The following is a 21,365-nucleotide window of genomic DNA, read 5'->3' as shown; positions in this document are numbered from 1 at the left end:
ATTCAGTAGTACTAACCTCCAGAGATACTTGTGTCATATCATTGGGCAGACTTTCTTAAAATAGTGTCTAATTGCATCAACACAGTTTTGAATATTTGCTTTAGATTAACTCTCTGTAGTCTCTAAATTAGAGGTATCTCTTACATTTTAAAAGTCAGGGACCAAATGATACCTTGGTGAAGAAATTATTCTGTATTTATTCTAAATTTTCTGTTAGGTTTTCTAATTTAAAGTTACTTATATGACTTTCTGTTATATTTTCTAAATTTTATGCTTTAGATATTAATAAAAGAATTATGTTATCAAAAGACTCCAAGTAAAAACAAATGCCTATAGTTAAAAAGGTTATCAAATCTCAATAGTTTATTCACCAGAGGTAAGAGGAATAAGTTCAACATTAATCAATAAGTTAAGTAAATATAGATATAAATATATCCTGTTGCCCAGTTGCTATGATAGCAAGAAAATGATATCTCAATGGGAAGAGAAAAAAATTTCATAAGACAAAATCACATGCATTTACTTAATTATGTTTTAGTTTAATTTACCTGAAAATATGGGAAAAGGACTGGAAGGGTTATTTCCTTAATGGTTAAAAAAGATCTTTCTAAAAATGCCCTCCTTGTTCTGGGAAAAATTATTTTAATATTAAAAATATGTTGAAGATTCTGCTCATGCAAAACTGGGATTACATGTATTTGGAAGGTGTCACAAGAAGGAAAATGGAAGGTATTCCTGTTTAGCAGACTAGAAAAAACTGATCGTTAAAATTAGGGAGAGAGTGTTTTCATTACTATTAATTTGGTTTGGCCATGAAAATAGGCCAAAGGTAAGAACCAGAATTCTGTGCCAGCCTCTGCTTTACCCACTTCCTAGTTGTTGTTTTTTAATAAAATGAGGGGAAATAAATTTTTCATGAGACCCATTGAGTTTCTTTATGAAAAAGTATTACTTAAAGGTAATATCCGATATTACTCAAGCAAAACAGAATTTCATAGTGTTTAATATTTCAGCAAGACAGTTCCCAGGAAATGGACTCAAGATAATAATGATGTGGTGAATCATTTCAAGGCTTATTGCTTCAAGGTAATTTGTGTCATTTTTTCTTCTTCCCCAAGATCAACGTTGGATGCTCAACTGATAGCTCATCTGCTGAGCCAATAAAACTGGAATTTTCAAGGGACTTTGGGGCAACCTGGCACCTGCTGCTCCCCCTCTGCTACCACAGCAGCGGCCACGTCAGCTCCTTGTGCTCCACTGAGCACCACCCGAGCAGCACCTACTACGCAGGGACCACCCAGGGCTGGCGGAGAGAGGTTGTGCACTTCGGGAAGCTGCACCTTTGCGGGTAAGGACCTGCGGCTTTATGCCACATTTGTTTTTCATTTGGTGGTTTTCTTTTGGCATTATCATTGACTTTATCGGGGGAATTTCCACCTTCAAATTTCTTCTTCAGTTCTTCACTTGAAACAGACTGATGTATGTTTAAAACATAGGACGCTGAACTAACATACTACTAACTTATGGTTTGAAGATAGATTTAAAGGAGCACAAAAGGGACAGCACTCTGTCGAAGGGTTCATATCCCCCTTGGTTCTTTATTAGATCAATTGGGAAGCAACAGAAATATGACTTTCCCCTAAAGTAACCATTCCCTCCTCCATCACAATATAAATGCAGTAGGAATTTTATGGCTTTCAAACATCTACCGATGTTTCTTGTGCGGGGAGAAGACAGAATGTTTCGCGTGTCTCAAAAAAATTGTTAGTAGTCTTTCCACAGGCATTTCTACTTTTTCAACCTCTGTCAGCATTTTTTAAAATCCTTACCCAAGAATACATTTTTATTGATGAGAGAGAGAGAGAAACATTGATCTGTTGCCTCCCATATGTGCCCTGACCGGAAATGAACCCAAAGCCTTTTGCGGTACAGGACAATGCTCCAACCAATTGAGCCACACCAGCCAGGGCCCTCTGTCAACAATCTTGTTACATATACAAGATGGGGCAAAATTAAGTTTACAGCTGTAAGTGAAACACAGAGTACTGGCACAAGAGCAAGTATATAGATCAATGGGACAGAACAAAGAGCCCAGAAATCAACCTACACCATTATGGTCAATTAATATTTGACAAAGGAAGCAAGGGCATACAATGGAGTAAAAACAGTCTCTTCAATAAATGGTGTTGGGAAAAATGGACAGGTACATGCAAAACAATACATCCAGACCACCAACTTACATCATACACAAGAATAACCTCAAAATGGATAAAAGACTTAAATGTAAGTTACAAAACCATACAAATCCTAGAAGAAAACATAGGCAGTAAAATACCAGATCTCTTTGGGCAATATTTTTGCTGATGAGTCTCTGAGGGCAAGGGAAACACAGGAAAAAATAAACAAATGGGATTTCATCAAGCTAAAAGGCTTCTGCACAGCAAAAGAAACCATCAATAAAATGAAAAGGGAACCTATGGTATGGGAGAATATATTCACCAATAATTCATCTGATAAGGGGTTAATCTCAAAAATATATAAAGAACTAATACAACTCAACACCAGGAAGACAAACAATCCAATTTAAAAATGGACATGAATAGACAATTCTCCAAAGAAGACACACAGGAGGCCAATAGACATGAAAAAAGCTCAAGCTCACTAATCAGGGAGATGCAAATTAAAACTACAATGAGGAATCATTTCACACCTGTCAGAATGGCTAGTGACAATAAATCAACAAACAACAAGGGCTGGCAAGAATGTGGAGAAAAGGGAACCCTAGTACACTGCAGGTGGGAATGCTGACTGGTGCAGCCATTATGGAAAACAGTATGGAGTTTCCTCAAAAAATTAAAAATGGAACTGCCTTTTGACCCAGTGATAATTCTTCTGGGTATACATCCTAAGAATCCCAAAACACCAATCAGAAATAATATATGCACCCCTATGCTTATAGCAATGTTCTTTACAATAGCTAAGATCTGGAAACAGCCCAAGTGCCCATCAGCAGATGAGTGGATAAAAAAAGCTTTGGCACCTTTACACAATGGAATACTACATGGCTGTAAAAAAGATGGAACTCTTACCCTTTGGGACAACCTGGAGAGACCTAGAGATTATTATGCTAAGCATAATAAGCCAGTCAGAGAAAGGCAAATACCATATGATCTCACTAATATGTGGAATCTAATGAACAAAATAAAGTGAGGAACAAATAGAACCAGAGTCATGGATACATGGAACAGACTGACATATGTCAGAGGGGAGGTTGGTGGGGTGCTTAGGGGGCTGGATAAAGGAAGGTAAAGGGATTAGCTAAAGAACATATATGCATAGCCCATGAACAAAGACAATAGTGTGGTGAGTACCAAGGGAGAGGGGGCAGGGGCAGTGTGAAGGTGAGCTAAGAGGTGCGGGGAATGGAAGACATCTGTAATAGTGTCAACAATAAAAAAAAATTTTAAGAGAGAGAGGAAGTCAACAAAGCAGCTTGTCTCAAAATTTGTCTTTTCCCTCAGAATAAGGACCTTATTGTTTAGGGTATGTTAAAAAAAGTATTAATATTATACTTACAAGATTTACATTCCTGATGTGAAGCTCAGCATAATTAGAAGTCTTGGGTGTTCAAGCAAAACTATTAGTACTTTTCCAAAAGGGTGAAAAGGAATTTTCAAAAATCTGCATTATCTTTGAACATCAATCTGTTGATTCCATTTCATATAATCAGCATAATGTTTATAATTTAATTGTTAAGAGCTTTAATTTTTTGTGTTGTTGAATATGATATTTACTTATTTTTAAAATTTATTTTTATTGATTTCAGAGAAGAAGGGAAAGGGGGGAGAGAGAGAGAGACATCAATGATGAGAGAGAATTATTGATTGGCTGCCTTCTGCACGCCCCACACTGGGGATCAAGCCCGCAACAGGCATGTACCCTGACCTGGAATCGAACCATGACCTCCTGGTTCATAGGTTGGAGCTCAACCACTGAGATACCCTGGTCAGACAATATGTTATTTATTAATTCTTGCTGTTTACAACAGGATATTCTTCTAATAGACGATCTGTGTTTTAAAAAAAAAGAAAAAGCATTACTAAGCAATATGTCCTCAAGGATCTTTAGAAGTGACCGCCAAGGAGGCAGGGAGAGTCTCTGGAGAACATTGGAACAGGTAGAGCTGAGGATTCAGCCAGCACAACCAGAAAACTGCTACAGTGGGGGGACGGGTGGGGGTCAGAGGTGAAATAAGCTTGTAGCTTAGTAAAATCTTTTTATCCAAAATCAGTTGTATTATTTAAGGTTACATATTACAAGAAATATAAAGATGTATAAAAAAGTAGAAGAACTTACTGGAAACATACTGGAGAATAAAAACATGGACTCCACTCAGGAAGTGTGAGGCCATCAGCAACAGAAGGTGTGATCCTCATTTTTATCATATTGGTATTAATATCACTCAGCAACCACAGCTCTCATCTTCTGGAACTCATGACTTCACATTTCTAGAAAAGAAAATCTGAACCAATCAGCTGTGGCCAGAAAGTCAATAGCAACAGAAGCCTGGCTGCCCCCAAATCCCAGCTTATGGGCAGTGTGAGCAGGGAAAGGCGCCTGGAGAGCCAATCTCTTAGGCCCCTGCAACCAGTACCATGACCATTATGGTATTGCTGAGAAGCTCTGGGTTTTCTCTTTAATAGTCCTTTAATTTCCCAGCTAATTATTAAATAGAAAACAACCCTACATATAGGTTGTAAGCCATGACTTGAGATTGCTTTGACAACTGAGACTTGCTTCAGCAAGTTCCCGCATGAAAAGAGTATTATTTCAAGGAGTAGGAAATAAGGTCACAAAGATCTGCCAGTCAGAAGTTCTGAGTGAGGAGACCCACTCCAGGACAGTGCCCTGGTGCCGCGGCGCCTGCCTCAGTTAGCCTTTGGTCATGTCCACCAGACTGTTGGCACATAAGGCATGATGATGTATTTTGGAAATATGAACAAGAGAAGTGTAGACACTAATATTTTCGCTGACTGGCATTGTCCGTTTAAAATATACCTCCTCCAATTATAACTAAGGTACAGAACTCAGACCATCATGTTATTTGTATTCCATGTTGTTTCTATTTCTATGAAAAGAAAGTAAATCCATTAAGGAGGCATGCCCACTCGCACAATGGTATAAACCTATCTTTCAAGCAGCATTCAACTATTTCTGCAAAGAGAAGAATTTGCCTTCATAGTGGTGTCTAGTCCTTGTTTCAGGAAAAGAATTAACACTCTTCTTAGAAACCACACAGGCATGAATTGCTGGAAGGCAAAAGTCAAATTTTCTCCAACTCAGTCAACCATCCCTTGGTTTGTATTCAGCACAGTACATAATAATGGCACAGTGCTAGATGCTAAAAAAATATATAACCCATATTTAAATGACCCCTTTTCTGTGCATTTACTGGACATTGGGCACCATAAAAAGTATTTTCAATGTTTTCAGGTATAGAAATGTCATTTTTTGCCTCCACATGTAGGCAGTTCACATTTGAAGCATACGTGTTGAGCTTCCACTGAATTTTATTCACATCACCTTTGTGTCCTTTTCATCTAGAGTTTTTTTGTCTTTAAAACTCCTGATTGCTTTTGCTTTATACAGTTTCATAATGAGTCAACCAAAACCCCTATTTCATGAAAGCACTGTTGTGTGCTTAAAATTTTAAGTTTACATTTAAAGAACAGGTTCTTTTGAATACCACTGGCTTGGGAGAACAGGCACTGACATTCACCAGGGAGGGTGTCAGTGAGAGATTTTCAAAATAAGATTTCAGGAGAAGACAACCTCAGTGAGACCAGGCCCTTCAGCCCATTTATCATAGCGCTTGCAGTTTCTGTGTCAAGGCAGGTGAACAATAATAAATATCCAACCAAGGTGGTTCATTTGTATTCAGAACACTTGAATAAATAAGAAGTTCAAAAAAATCCATGCAGGCTTTTGTTCAAAGAAAAACTCCAGCCATTTCCCTCAGCTCAGCAGTCTGAAAGTTCAAAAGGTAGGAAGTGCTCCTGGCCAAGACTAAACTCTGACAAGTATTTGAAAATAAATTTAATTATGAACTGGCATTTTGGGGGCAGCTTAATATAGTTAGAGGCTTGATATAAACAATGAAGTTGGGGTTAAAACTTGATTCCATCTGCTTTGCTCTCTACTAAACTTTAGAAACCTAATAAAAGCTCCTAATATTGACTTCTAGTTTCTGTTTTAAAAAGTATTCTGAATTTGGTTTCTACTATAATTAAAAATTGGACAGATTCACAGGGCACAAAAATGAATATATATGCCATCTCTATATCTGTCTCCTCTGAAATAAATCCATCTTCTTTGAATTGAGTTTTGTACATAATAAAATATACTAAACTATTTCTGGACCCCTACCTAAATATATAGATTATTCCCAAGGGGCTAACTATCATCAACAATAAAAGGCAATTCACTTACAAATAAAAAGGAAAAGTACCTTTGATTTAAAAAGAAATTAAGAAGTAAGAGACATCGGTCTAAAAATAAATCTGATTTTGTCACTCCTCTCTTTAAAATAATCTATTGGGGCTCTCTCTTGACATGGTTGATGATAAACCAATAGAATAAAATAAGGCTTTTTCACAACAAATTCTATGCAACAAACACTTACTGAGCATCCACTGTATGTGAAACACTATATGGGGCACCACGAGTGGGTGCAAAGAAGAAAGAGGCATGGAGATTGGCCTCTAGGAGTTCATAGCCAATAGGAAAAATATGCTTTTAAGTACCTACACCTGTGACAACTATGATAATGGAAATCCTGTCAGAATTATGGAAGAGAGAGAAATTAAAGGACTGGTTATCTGCTGTCTGACTCAGCAAGTTCACTACTTTACCCAAAAGAATTGAAAATAGGTATTTAAGCAAATACTTGTTCACAAATGTTCATAGAAGCACTATTCACAATAACAACAAGGTAGAAACAAACAGATATCCATCAGCTGGTAAATGAATAAATAAGTTGGTATATCCACACAATGGAACATTATTTAGTCATAAAAAGGAATGAAATTCTGATATTTGCTACAATGTGGATTAACCTTGAAAACATCATGCTAAGTGAACAAAGCCAGGCACTAACGGTCACCTATTTTATGAGTCTAATTATATGAAATATCCAGAATAGGTAAATCCATAGACACAGAAAGTAGATTAGTGGTTGCCAGAGGCGGGGAATAGGGGGACTGCTTAATAGACACAAGGTTTCCTTTTGGGGTGATGAAAATGTCTTGAAACTCTATAGAGGTGATGGTTGGCTAACACTGTGAATCTGCTAAATACCACTGTGTTGTGTGCTTTAAATAGTTAAAACAAAAAATATATATACTTTCGTGTTATGCGAATGTCACCTCAACTTAAAAAACATTGTTATGCAGAATGTAGATAGAAGGTATGAAAGAAGTTTCACCAAGAAAGTCAATATTGAAAAAGTTGCATCCCTGGCCAGGTAGCTTAGTTGGTTAGAGCACCATCCCTTTATGCCATGGTTGTAGGTTTGATCCCCATCAGGGCACATACAAGAATCAACCAAGAATGCATAAACAAGTGGAACAACAAATTGATGTTTCTCTCTCTCTCTCTCTCTCTCTCTCTCTCTCTCTCTCTCTTTCTCGTTCTCTCTCCCCCTTTCCCTGTCTCTCTAAAATAAAATTTTTAAAAATAAAAAGTTGGGCCCTAGCTAGTTTGGCTCAGTGGATAGAGCATCGGCATGCAGACTGGAGGGTCCCGGGTTCAATTCCAGCCAAGACCACATACTCAGGTTGCAGGCTTGACCCCCAGTAGAGGGTGTGCAGGAGGCAGCCGATCAATGATTCTCTGTCATCATTGATGTTTCTATCTCTCTCTCCCCCCTCCCTCTCCCTTCAACTCTGAAATCAATAAAAATATATTTTTTAAAGAAAAGAAAAAGTTGGAAGATCAGGTGGAATTTTGACATAGTGATAGAATTGGGAAGGGCTTATAAGGAGCAAGAACTGTATTCGCAAAATCTCATAGATTGAGGAATGGAGCTTGTGTTCCCAAAATTGAATTATATTCTCTGTTTCTTGAGTGTGAGTCAGTGATAGTAACTGCCCACTACTCATTGATCAGATGTGCTTACTTTGAAGGTATGTTGTTCTGTTGATTAGCTTTTAAAAGACTTGTTCCTCTTTTCCAGATCTGTACGTTTCCGATGGTACCAAGGATTTTACCCTGTTGGCTCTCAGCCAGTGACATGGGCCATTGATAATGTCTATATTGGTCCCCAATGTGAAGAGATGTGTAATGGACATGGGAGTTGTATCAATGGAACCAAGTGCATATGTGATCCTGGCTACTCAGGTCCAACCTGTAAAATAAGCACCAAAAATCCTGATTTTCTCAAGGATGATTTTGAAGGTAATCTCTTCTTATAAATTTTATGTAGCTTTATGAAAGAGCTTACATTTTAAACAAAATTTGTAATTTGGAAGTAATCACTAGGTTTCACTCTAATACTTCATTAGTTATCACTGCAATTGAAACTACCCAAGCCTTCATTTAGTTCTGAATTTTATAGGGTTCCGTTTTTGAAACAATGGTCAGAGAGAGAGAACAAGACTGTAACTGAGAAAAACTAAGATTATTTTCACCACTTTGCTATCACATGTAATTTCTCATTAATGGTAATTTTAGAAAATGTCTATAGAGGGTTAATCTTCTTGTATGAAAGGAAAAGTTTCCAGAGATGGAAATTCCTTTCATTGCTTTACCACCAACTCATTAAGCAGCCTCTTATCACTCTCTGTACCTCAGTTACCTAGAATCTAACATTATATGTGACGATAATGTTACAACATAGAAAAATACATATGATGTAATCATTGAAAGTATTCACAATTAAATATCCTTTGGATATGCACTCTGATAAAACTGTGGAAAAACATCCTCATAAGAGAAAGTCGAAATAAATGTAATAGCTATCTATATTAGGATAGTGAGATTAAAGATTTTTTTCCTTTGTCCCAAATTAAAGACTTATTTTCTTTTTCCCAAGTTGTCTATGAAATTATTATATTTATGGTTTTAAGGTACATTCTAAAATTACATTTAGGTAATATCAATACAATGGAATATTATTTAGACATAAAAAGGAATGAAATACTGATACTGGCTACAACATAAATGAACCTTGAAACATTATGTAAATGAAGTTCTGGAAGGAGATAGTGGTGATGGTTATACAGCATTGTGAATATGCTGAATGCCATTGAGTTGTTCATGATGAAAATGGTAGATTTCTGTATTATCTGCATTTTACCACAATCAAAAAACTGAAGTAAATCTATGATGAATATCTGAGGAGATTTGAGAGCTTGTTTTGAAAAATATTGTTGAATAGGAAATATCAAATTATCCTGAAATTTCTCCCATTACAACGGTGTTAAAGCTTTGTAACACTTGTCTGATACTGTCCTCACAGTAGCAAGGGCATAGTGAAGAAGTCTATGGAATGATCACATACCCTCCCTTACTTTTGTCCTGAATCGCTCTGTGAGTAGCCAGTGTCTTCCTTTGCGGTGTAGAGGAGCAGAAAGGAGGGACCCATCTGGGTGGACCATAGGTACTCAGGAAAAGTCCCCCTCCTTCTGTCCTGTGGACCCTTAAATAACACAGCCAAGGTTAAGCAATTCAAACTTGCTAAAATGCTGAAGAGGCCTCTTATCCCAAATCTATGACTTCGATGTTTATGACTTCATATTTTGGAACTACACAAAGCACTTACCATATTCCTTAAAAATATATGACTAAATAAATAAATAAAAATGATATGACTATCATTGGAGTCAGGTAAACCACATTTTTTACCTTTTTCAGGTCAGCTGGAATCGGATAGATTCTTACTCATGAGTGGTGGAAAGCCATCTCGCAAGTGTGGAATCCTTTCTAGTGGAAACAACCTCTTTTTCAATGAAGATGGCTTGCGCATGTTGATGACACGAGATCTGGATTTATCACATGCTAGGTAATCACTTTGGAATGTTGTTGGAAAATTACATTGTGATGTACAGTGGCAAAACATCATCGAATCAGAAAGAGATCTCAAAGACAAGGCCTTCCATTGGAAATGCTAAGTTTCTCACACCAACGACTCCATTAAGACACGATTTACATAACTTACATTCTAAAACTGAAAGCGAATTGTGCAATAACTAGATCAGAAATAAAATACCAATAAGCAGACAAAAGTTAATACCTGGTATTTTATAAGATGGTGACTAGGAAATGGCAATATTTAACTTACTTTAACTTCAGGAAAATAATGTTGCAACTTCTTTATCCATCTTCTACAGAGTGCTTTTCATTAGCACTTGGACTGTGTAGAAATTATTTACACCGCGCTTAATAGAAAGCCTAATGGAAATACCATACACCCTCGAATTATTTACGATTAACTTTATATCCATTAGCAATTTAAGTACATTTGAAGTGTAGCCTTATTCTTTATAAGCATTTCTGTCCAATGACTCGCTCATGCACTGTAAGCACTCATTTTCTAAATTGAGCGCAGTCCCTCAGAAACAAACATTTAGAACTGGCTCAGAGGATTATGTCCTGTCAAGAAGTGAATCCTTTGATCAGTTGATGAGTGCCAAACACTTAGCCAGGAAAATAAAGAGGACAATATAATATGTGTAAAATGGAACCCTGACCTATTTTTGCAAGTGAACAAAAGAATGATGTTTTTGTTTTTTGAAACATTTCAGAGCAAATTAAAATACATCATAACATATTATCCTCCCTTCCTCCTAAATCTTTTATTTGTTGAGTTATAAATTTGATTATGCCCCACAGAAAATACAATTCTATCTGTGAGATAATAATTTTACACTTAGAGGAAACAAGATGGTGTTTATCACCATCCTATTTTAATGCATATGACTTAATTTGTTGCTCTTTTTTTCAGATTTATCATTGGCATCTGAGTTCTCTAATTTAAAAATTATTAGGTTTTTCTAAATCTGACATGGTTTATCTATGACTAAATTAATAAAACGTTTTCCCAATACAACTAGACAACATGCTAAAAGTTTTTCTCTGTAAATGACTACTGTTTTTATAGATATAAACGTCACTAGGCACTAGCTATGTATTTTTTCCATTAACCCAATGTTAAAAGCTCCATTATTTATCTCATCTGAGTAGCATGCTGTGTAGGATTTGCATATATTGACCTCGAAATGCTCTGTGTAAAATCCCAATTTTCTCAGGTTAGGAGATTTATACACAGTTAATGGAGATAGAGGAGAGGAGGAACCCATGAAGAATGCATGGTTTTATATATGGAACTGATAACTTTTATTATAAGCCCCAATATATTTCATGTGTGTGGCATGCATACATAATTGGCTGTATGCATTGGATTACACATGAATTTTATGCTGCATTACCAGGTAGCAAGCAGCCAGCCCAGGCACCAACAGTTTGCCTGCCAAAGATAACATGTGAGCTCGTTTTCATTGGCACCCCAGCTGCTTGCTGCCACTCTGCCCACCTCCCTGCCAGCTGGAAAGGCTGCACTGGCTGGCCGCCACAGTTCTCGATGGCCGGTATCATCCATCGCAGACCCAGCAATAGTCAGAGGTTGGCATAGCCCACCATCACCACCACCCCACATTCATGCTCCCCTGCCCCTGGCACAAAAGACATAAAAGAGGCCCAGGCTTGACACACCTCTTCCAAAAGATGTCTGGCCTTTTACAAAGAGGTGTTACAACTGGTGAATTTAAATGTATCTCCCAAAACCAATAATATGAGATCTAAAAATCTACTAGTATAAACTGAGAATGGATGACTTCACCTATAAATGAGGTAAACTCTATTAATTATATTCTTCCTGTTTTTGGATACTAAGGACAAGGATCCAAATTTACCTTAAATAGATAACAATAAACACTCCCAAACCTGGACAGTCTTCAGACCCCTACTGTCTTCTCATACAATAGCCAAAGGGTGCAGTGAATGCTCACTTTCCTCAGATTCGCCTCTGTGGAGGACTGCAAAATAGAAATATGGGTGCAGAATTGCCTTTTTCCAGATTTCACATTTTATTAACTCCCTTTAGCATTAAAAAGAAAATCGGGCTTTGAGATGATTTCTTTGGACATTTGTTAAGACGTTATATTCATTAAAGCCATGCACTCCCTGTATTACCCCGAGTGCTTGTGTTTTGCTAATGGTGCGAATCTCTCACTGACGTAAATATCTACAGTAAGTTTCACTCGTGTCAGATTTGTGCAGTTCTTCATGAGACTGGGATGTGGTAAAGGGGTTCCAGATCCCAGGAGCCAACCTGTGCTGCTGCAGTATTCTCACAACGGCGGCCTCTCGTGGAGTCTCCTTCAAGAGTTCCTTTTCAGCAACTCCAGCAACGTGGGCAGGTACATCGCCCTGGAGTTACCCATGAAAGCCCGTTCTGCTTCTACACGTCTTCGCTGGTGGCAGCCCTCTGAAAATGGGCACTTCTACAGTCCCTGGGTTATCGACCAGGTCAGTCCCTTTAGAATTAACTGTTATAATATTATCACTTATCTGAATGTGGCCTTAGACAGCAGCCCCCCAGTTCAGTAGAGAAAGCCCAGGATGGGCAGTTGAGTGACTTGCCCAAGGGCACACAGCGAGATTGGATGTGGCATTTAGCTTCCTTTCATTCTCTTTTCCTTCAATTGCCTGAGCCTATAAAATAAATGACACAACAGAAGGCCCAGGTCCTGCTCAGAGAAGTTTCTGCCATATGGGTAGAGGGACTTTATCAAGCGTGATACGAGGTTATAATTCTCTGAAAAGGAAAATGTGCAAATTAGCATTGGTGCCACAGGCAGTAACTCCCAAATCCTCTTTCCCAGCCTTTGAAGGAAAAAATAAATAAACCTCCCTAACATCCTATGGACAACTCTAAAGGATCTTCATATGTAATAAAATGGGCGTCAAATAGAACTCAAAGAACCTGTTAAACTGTGGAATCCATACAAAGAGTTAAACTGAAGTGCCTTAGGGTGCAACTGTCCTTAAATAGAAATTTTACATGAAAAACAATCATATGTAAGCCAAGTTTTGCTTTTCCACATATAGTTTCCAAAGGCACAATTTGGCCCATGAAAGCTATGAATGGTTTTGTCAATCCTTCCATTTGTTTTCACAGTTTTTCATGGCTTCTTGCCAGATGGCCAAACAGACCACATAAACAAGAGCATTCAGAAAGGCCCCCTAACGTTGTGTTTGCTGTATAATGCCAGTTGTGACCAATCTGACTGCTGAAAACAAACAAAAAGATTGTACTGTCTCATATCTTCAAGCCGAACTGAAAACTTGTGCTTTTTTAAAATTACATTTCAGATTCTTATTGGAGGAAATATTTCTGGTAATACAGTCTTGGAGGATGACTTCACAACTCTGGATAGCAGGAAATGGCTGCTTCACCCTGGAGGCACCAAGATGCCTGTGTGTGGCTCTACTGGTGATGCCCTTGTCTTCATCGAAAAGGCCAGCACCCGTTATGTAGTCACCACAGACATTGCTGTGAATGAGGATTCCTTTCTACAGATAGATTTTGCCGCCTCCTGCTCAGTCACAGACTCTTGTTATGGTAAGTATTGCAGATGCAGGCAGAGGGACAGATGTGTATCAATAGGCGTCTAAGGCTTCCTCTATCAAAGGACTACATTACACCTCTGATTAGTCTGAACGTAAAACACAGGAGCACTTTGAGTCAAATCATAACTGCGTTCTTGAAAAATGTATGTAAATTGAGTTTTAGTAGTTTATTTTTTTAATCATTTTTTATTTTTCAATTACAGTTGACACACAATAATTTCAGGTATTTACCCCAGTGCTTAGACCTTATGTAACTTATTAAGTGATCATCCCAATAAATCTCTTACCCATCTAACACCATACACAGTTATTAGGACATTATTGACTTATTCCCTATGCTGTACTTTACATTCCTATGACTGTTCTGTAACAACCAATTTGTACTTCTTAATCCTTTCATTTTTTTTCATCTATCCCCCAACACCTCTCTCATTTGACAACCATCAAAATGTTCTCTGTATCTATGAGTCTGTTTCTGCTCATTCATTAATTTTGGTTTTATTAGATTCAGTTTTTGATAGATATGTATTTATTGCTGTTTTATTCTTCATATTTTTTTATCTTTTTTTTCTTCTTCCTAAAGAAGGCCCTTTAACATTTCATGTAATACTGGTTGGGTGGTAATGAAATTCAGCTTTTTCTTGTCTGGGAAGCTCTTTATATGTCCTTAGATTCTAAATGATAGCCTTGCTAAATAGAGTAATCTTGGTTGTAGGTCCTTGCTTTTCATCACTTTGCATATTTTTTGCCATTCCCTTCTGACCTGCAAAGTTTCTGCTGAGAAATCAGCTGACAGTTATATGGGCACTCCCTTATAAGTAACTAACTGCTTTTCTCTTGTTGCTTTTAAGATTCTGTCTTTGTCTTTAACCATTTGCATTTTAATTATGATGTGTCTTGGTATGGGCCTCTTTAGGGTTATCTTGTTTGGAACTCTCTGTGCTTCCTGGACATGTATGTCTATTTCCTTCACCAGATTAGGGACTTCCCTAATATTTTTTGTCAATATTTTTTAAGTAGGTTTTCAATTTTTTTCTCTCTCTTCTCCTTCCGGCACCCCCATGACGCAAATGTTGGTACGCTTAAAGTTGTCATAGGATATTCTAAGCCACCCTCATTGTGACCAGTTTGCATACTCTCAATTGTGCATGTACACATCGTACTCATACATACCTTGCACACACTAATGGGCCTATCTTAGGAGAAATAAAAACTGACATTGTTGCATACTTGGACTCTTCACCAGAACTTATAGACCTGGGGCCCTCCTGGTCTTTCACCACCCAAGCCACTCTTCTTCCAAGGGGTTCAAACTGGAATGTTCACAAGGACCTTGTTCTGTATTAGATTCAAAGGGAATCCTGAAATCTGAGGAATTTGATTACTTCAAAGGTCCTGCAAAATCTAGATTTTTCATATTTGTTAGTTTGAACTTAATGCACATATCTTAGGGGGAATCCCAGAGGTATTCTTTCTACCTTATATTCAATCGATCAGCCAAAACTAAACTAGACAGTAGGAGTGGAACTTGGAAAAGTATAAGGTTCATACCCTATCCTCAATAGGTACAGTCTAGTTGAAAGAATATTTCAAAAAGTTAGAATCCAATAAATGACTAAATCAAATGCTCCATGGAATTGTACTGATCCAAAATGTAATGAGAGTTCAAAGGAGAGAGAGATGTTCAATGGATGGTCGATCCAAGGAGTTTGGTAAGATTTCAAAAAGAACCTAAGTCTCAAGTAGCATTGATTGTTGGAGTGGGTTTGAAGGGTGAATGGAGAGGAGGAAAAAAACCCATGCCATCTGGCAGCATAAGCAGAGAAGCAGAGGTAGAGCTCTCCTGTTCTATTGGGGAAACTGTGAGCAGACCATCCTGAAGGAGACCAGAGTGCTGAATTTAAAAATACAAAAACACTTTAAGGTCCAAGATACCTACTCCCTCATTAGCATAGGAGGTTAATGAGAACTCAAGAAGTTAAGTTATGACATGGTTTGCCTATAGCAGCACCAGGACAGAAACTCTGCCCTATAAGCTCAGCCCTGTGTGCCTTCTACTGTCAGTTGGTGCAGAGTCTTGAGAGAGAGAGGTTGAACTGAATGATAAAATGAAAGAGGAAGTGGATAAGCACAGTTGGCAACACAGTGCCTTAAAAAGCAGCCACAGGAATTTGTGCTTGACCAGGTCATGAATAAGAAGGCACAAGTACAGAGGAATGCCTTGGTGTGTTTCAGGGAGATTAGCCCAAAAACTGAGGAAGGTGGGGAAGGAATCATCCCAGTGAAGAAGACTCAGTGGTAATCTCTGCAGGAGACCATGAAGACCTGAACTGTAGGGCAGGAAGAGAAATGGAATGGGTAAAATCGATACAAGACGATGCAAACAAAAAGAAAAGAAGCAGCAGATCTCACAACTAGGTGATGGTTGAGTATAGAGGCTAAAGAAGAGAGAAGAGTAAAATTTTGAAAATAACTTCTAAATTTTGAACCTAGAAAATGAGTGCAAAAGTTTTGTCATTGATAGAATTTGGTAGTTAAAAATATGTTTATTTATGAGGGGAAATGATGAGTGTTTCTTTAGCTTGGGTGAAAGTAGCTTTGAGTGGAGATATTCTTTAGTAAAGAGGACTTTCAATATGCAAAGCAGGAACTTTGTGCATATTGTGCATGACAATATGCCAGCATCAGCACCATGCAGAGCTGAATGAACATTTGTTGAATGAATAAAATCAATTCTGAGACATAAATTGGGCACATAGTTAGTAGTTGAAGCCCTAAGAGTATAGAGGTAGACAACAAGACCGGCCCTAGCCATTTTGGCTCAGTGGATAGTCTGGGGACTAAAAGGTCAATTCCAGTCAAGGGCACATGCCTGGGTTGCAGGCTCAGTCCCCAGTAGCGGGTGTGCAGGAGGCAGACAGTCAATGATTCTCTCTCATCATTAATGTTTCGCTCTATCTCTCTCCCTCTCCCTTCCTCTCTGAAATCAATAAAAATATTTTGAAAAAGAAAAGAAAAGAAGACCAGAAATAGAGTCTGGAAGAATGTCCATAGTTGGTAGCTGTGTTAGTAAGCACAAGAGTCAGAGGGAAAATGAGACAGTTGATTTCCCAAAGAAAAGAAAGTATAAAGAATCAGGGAGTGCCCTCACCCGTTTGGCTCAGTGGATAGAGCGTCGGCCTGCAGACTGAAGGGTCCCAGGTTCAATTCTGGTCAAGGGCATGTACCTTCGTTGCGGGCACATCCCCAATAGGAGGTGTGCAGGAGGCAGCTGATTGATGTTTCTCTCGCATCAATGTTTCTAACTCTCTCTCTATCTCTCTCCCCTCCTCTCTGTGAAAAAAATCAATAAAATATATTTTTTTTAAAAAGGAATCAGGGAGTGATCAATAATATCCAGTGCCCGAGGGAGAACAAGTACAATGAAGACTGAGACAATCCATTGTATTTAACTAGAAAAGGCTGGTAGGCACCTCTGGGAAGTGAGTGATCCCATACTGGCTGTGCCTGAGAATTACCTGGAGAGCTTTAAAGCTCCTGACACCTTGGCCATGCCCCAGAAGAGGGAAATCACAATCGTTGAGGGTAGGACCCTGGCATCAGTAGTTTCAAAAGTACCCAGCTGATTTCAATGTGCAGCCAAGATTGAGAATCACAGCCTTAGAGAAAGTAATTTCAGTAGGGAGGTGGGGGTTAAAGCTGTTTATAAAGCCTTCAGAAGGGAATAGAGAGAAAAATATATAAAATGGGGAGTATAAATTGAATGTTTCAGAAGAAGTAAAAGGAAAGAAATATCTTTCCAAAGGCCCAGAGCAGATTGGGTACTTTGGCAGAAATTACATGGCTTTCTGATACTATTACACAGCAGAGCAAGATGTATTTCTGTAACATAGATTTTATAACTATTAGGTTAAATCATAAATATATATAAATTATGACAATTATGACTATTATGACTATTGCTTTAGCAGCTTTGATATGGTGGTTCTGAAAGTTACTCAGTATAAAGAATGATTCAGTAAATTTTACTTATATTTCATTTGATTGTATTCCCTTAAAAGAAAAATTATGTTAATATGGAAAATGTAAAAAATAATAACTAGTGATATACAGAGGGGAAAAATCAAACCAGGAAACATCTCAAAATAGGAAATATTGTAAGGGGGGGGAATCATATTAATATTTGATTGAAATGAATACGTAAGTAATTATGGTTCCTGGGTCTAGAGACATATATTTCTGTTCAGAATCATGCCTTCTATTTCAGCTATTGAATTAGAATACTCGGTAGATCTGGGATTATCGTGGCACCCCTTGGTAAGGGACTGTCTTCCCATCAATGTCGAATGCAGTCGCTATCACCTGCAGCGGATCCTGGTGTCAGACACGTTCAACAAGTGGACCAGAATCACGCTGCCTCTCCCTCCTTACACCAGGTATGGATGCTTCTGTGTGTTGTGAACCCAAATATGATCTAATCTGGCATGTCAGATCTCAGCACAGCAAGTTTAAATGAGATATATAAGATTCTGTTACCTATGGATGGTATTCCCCTGCATGAATTAAGTCTTTCTTGGTAAGAAACATAGAAACCAGTTTTTATGATGACATTGTTTTGTCTTTTCCAAAAATAATAGACTTTTACTTACTTTTAACTCTAATATTTTTAAAGAATGACATATGCAAGAAATCAGTGAGCTTTTCCACCTTCATTCACTTTGCCAAGAACAAGTCTTAAATTTAAAACAGGTACACTAGGTAGAAAGTACTGGTGGATTTAAATAGACTTCGTTTTCTGCCACTCAGACTACTGTAAATATAGCAATGAGTGGTGTCAGATAAATGAGGTATTTGCTATCATAAATGTGTTTTAAAATTAGTGTCTGTTTCTGAAATTTTACTTTAAATAATATCTTGAAAGTTATCACCTGGAGCATTTTTTATGTGAAAAAACAATTATAAATACTTTATTCATTGTGTCTATAAGAAGTGATGGTGGCTTCACTTTAGAGAGATAGTAAAAAGGTAAGTGGGGGAAAAAAGAAATGATGTTGGCTTAATAAAATTGCCTTGGTAAAGGCATAAAGTTAAGTCTAAATATCTGTGTGCTTGCAACTATTTGAGTAAAGCAGATAATCCACCTTGTCTAGTGGGATGGTGCTACATGACTCTCCTTTCTCCACCTAAGTAAGTGCTAATCATAGGAAAGTTTTAAAATCTGTATAGGAATTCCTGTTCCCTCCAAGAAAATGGCAATCAGTTGCTGTCCTTACAAAAGAAGCAAAGCAACCGATGCAGTTTATGGAAAAGGAGTTATAGTGTGGACTCATTATTGTTCTCTCGACTCCCCACAAGTGAAGAATGAATAAATCTTCCTAGAACATGACCATAAAATTCAACCATTCATCTAGGGCATAACGTTTCTTAGGATTATCAAAAATGGGCTGGTTTCAGTTACTGACAGCCAAGGGCTGCCCTACAATTGCTGGCTCAGAGGTACGAAGCTATATTAACTGTCAGCACAGTTGCCAAGTTTAAATGAGATACGTGAGATTTTGTTGCTCATTAAAGGGATTGCCATGCATGAATTATTAAGGCGATCTTAATAAGTAAAATAGAAAAATAAACCTCCATTAAGGCGGTAGTCTTTTAAGTCTTTATGTATTCTGTGAATTATTACCCAGCTACTCGGTAGCATTTTGCAAATAAGTGACATTCTAAGATTTACTCCAGCTAGTCATTATCCCCTTACGTCTTTTACTCAAAGAAAGTAATTATTCCTCATCTTTTAACCTATCGTTTAATTGTCTCTTACACATACCCACAAGAATTTTAACCCTTTCAAATTATATTTGAAAAATCTGATGAGAATTTATTTTCTCTTGCTATTGTATTGAAACTGTACAGTTAATTTATTATACTACTCTCAAAGCTCACACTGTACAATGGTTTTAAAGTCAACACTACCTTTTAGATAAGTCAACAAGATCCTTGGGATAATTCAGAAAGAAACGTGTATGTTGGAGCTCAAGTCAGACTCACTTCTTATCATGCTCTTCCACATGTCAAAGATTAGAACAGTGCACCAGGCTTAGAGTACTTTTTCTCCAACACAGATTAACATATTTATACTATATCTGTTCTTATATCCACTCACTTTTTAAACATGGTGTTTCCTTGTTTTGAGTTGAACTTACTGTCTCAACATCTGTGAAGCATTGACACATCACTGTTTATGTTGTCCACCAGGACAGAATTGGGAATTTTAGTTTGTAGCTCTTTCCTATAAGCAAGCATGATCTGACAAATTAAAGCCATGTGCTACATAGGGTATGGCAATGTGCCAGTGTAGGTCTCTCCACTCACTCACTTGTGACCCCAACCTAGGATCCCAGAATAATTGGTACAGTGGTGGTAAGTCAACTGAAGTTGGTTGTCCACAAAAACATCAAACCATTAACCAAATGAAATGGCCAGTAGTCAGCAGTCGTGATTATTCAACCATTTAGTCACTCATTAAATGTTTTTAAAGTGTCTAGTTATGTGCTAGTTCCATGTGAGGGGCTGAACTCATTCCTGCCTCAAGGTGCATTTAGTCCAGTACGAAGGGGAAATCCCCAGTAATCACAGAAGTAAACATACAATTCAGGTCTGATAAAAGATGGAGGACAGTTGCATGATGCTAAGACATTGCATATAGTAGGGAGATTTGCCTTGGTGAAGAAAGCCAAGGAATGCTTTCTTGAGAAAGGATAATTGAGGTAAGATACGAAGGATGCATGGGAGTTAAGTAGGTGGAGAGTAAGGGGAAGAGTGTTGTATGTAAAGATAATAACTTATAGTAGGAGGAAGCAGGTATTTGAGATACTAGAAGAATGGATCAGAGAAAGAGAGAAGGTAGAGTGAGGTGTGAGATGGTGAGATCATGAAGATCATTGTAGGTTGGACTAAAGATTTGCAGATTTGTTATATGAATAATGAAAAGCCTGCTAAAGTGCTTGGGAATAGGGAGATGTGATCAGATTTGCATTCAGAAAAGCTTATTCTAACTGGACAGCAAATTGTGGAGGATAAGAATAGATGAAGGGGACTTTTAAAAAGACAGTAAGTGCTAGTAGCTTGGACTAAAATGCAGCAAACATGAATAGAGTGGAGAAATTCAAGAGAAATGGAGGCAATAAAATTGATGTCTTTTACTCAAGGAAAGTAATTATTAAATGGGCGTGGGAGGGTGAGGGAAAGGGCAATGTTGAAGATGATTCCCTGGTTTCTGAATTGCAGAACTAAAGGCATGCCGTGCTTTTCACTGGTAAGGGAACACAGACTAAACACAAGGTACATCACACTCTGCTTCAAACATTGTTCTATGTGAACATTGTTCTTAATAAATTGGGGTAGATAGAACCATAGTGTGTATTCTTCCCCATATACACTGGTTAAGTTAGATCATCCTAGAAGACAAAAAAGAAAATTAATGGAAAGCATTGTGCTTTAGTGGAGGCTCCAGCTTTTCAGCACAGTAAGCTTTGAAGCAAGTCATTTCATGTCCCTCGGCTTCAGTTTCCCTCGCTGAAAAAATTGAGATACTTTTACCCTAAGAAAATTGAGTAAACGTGCATGGAAGTGTTTCGGACACTGTAAGCATTTATTAAAGTATAAATCGTTTTTATTTTTTA

The 21,365-nt window shown here is 37.7% G+C and overlaps 1 protein-coding gene across 2 annotated transcripts in view; it reads left to right on the top strand.

The window, feature by feature from the left end:
- RELN (reelin) overlaps positions 1 to 21,365 on the top strand; it is a 423,783-nt gene that overhangs the window by 356,940 nt on the left and 45,478 nt on the right. For both annotated transcript variants that reach the window (XM_070424598.1, XM_070424599.1), the window contains exons 41-46: positions 1,119 to 1,348; positions 8,234 to 8,454; positions 9,913 to 10,060; positions 12,327 to 12,585; positions 13,432 to 13,681; positions 17,957 to 18,125. In XM_070424598.1, coding sequence (XP_070280699.1) covers positions 1,119 to 1,348; positions 8,234 to 8,454; positions 9,913 to 10,060; positions 12,327 to 12,585; positions 13,432 to 13,681; positions 17,957 to 18,125 — 1,277 coding nt within the window. The remainder of the gene's footprint in view (positions 1 to 1,118; positions 1,349 to 8,233; positions 8,455 to 9,912; positions 10,061 to 12,326; positions 12,586 to 13,431; positions 13,682 to 17,956; positions 18,126 to 21,365) is intronic.

This window comes from Myotis yumanensis, unplaced genomic scaffold, assembly GCF_028538775.1.
Source record: "Myotis yumanensis isolate MYYU_CA2020_CCGP unplaced genomic scaffold, mMyoYum1.0.hap1 SCAF_9, whole genome shotgun sequence".
NCBI classification, from domain to species: domain Eukaryota; kingdom Metazoa; phylum Chordata; class Mammalia; order Chiroptera; family Vespertilionidae; genus Myotis; species Myotis yumanensis.
Note: the sequence above shows the minus strand (reverse complement) of the source record. Positions and strands in the feature narration are given on the sequence as shown.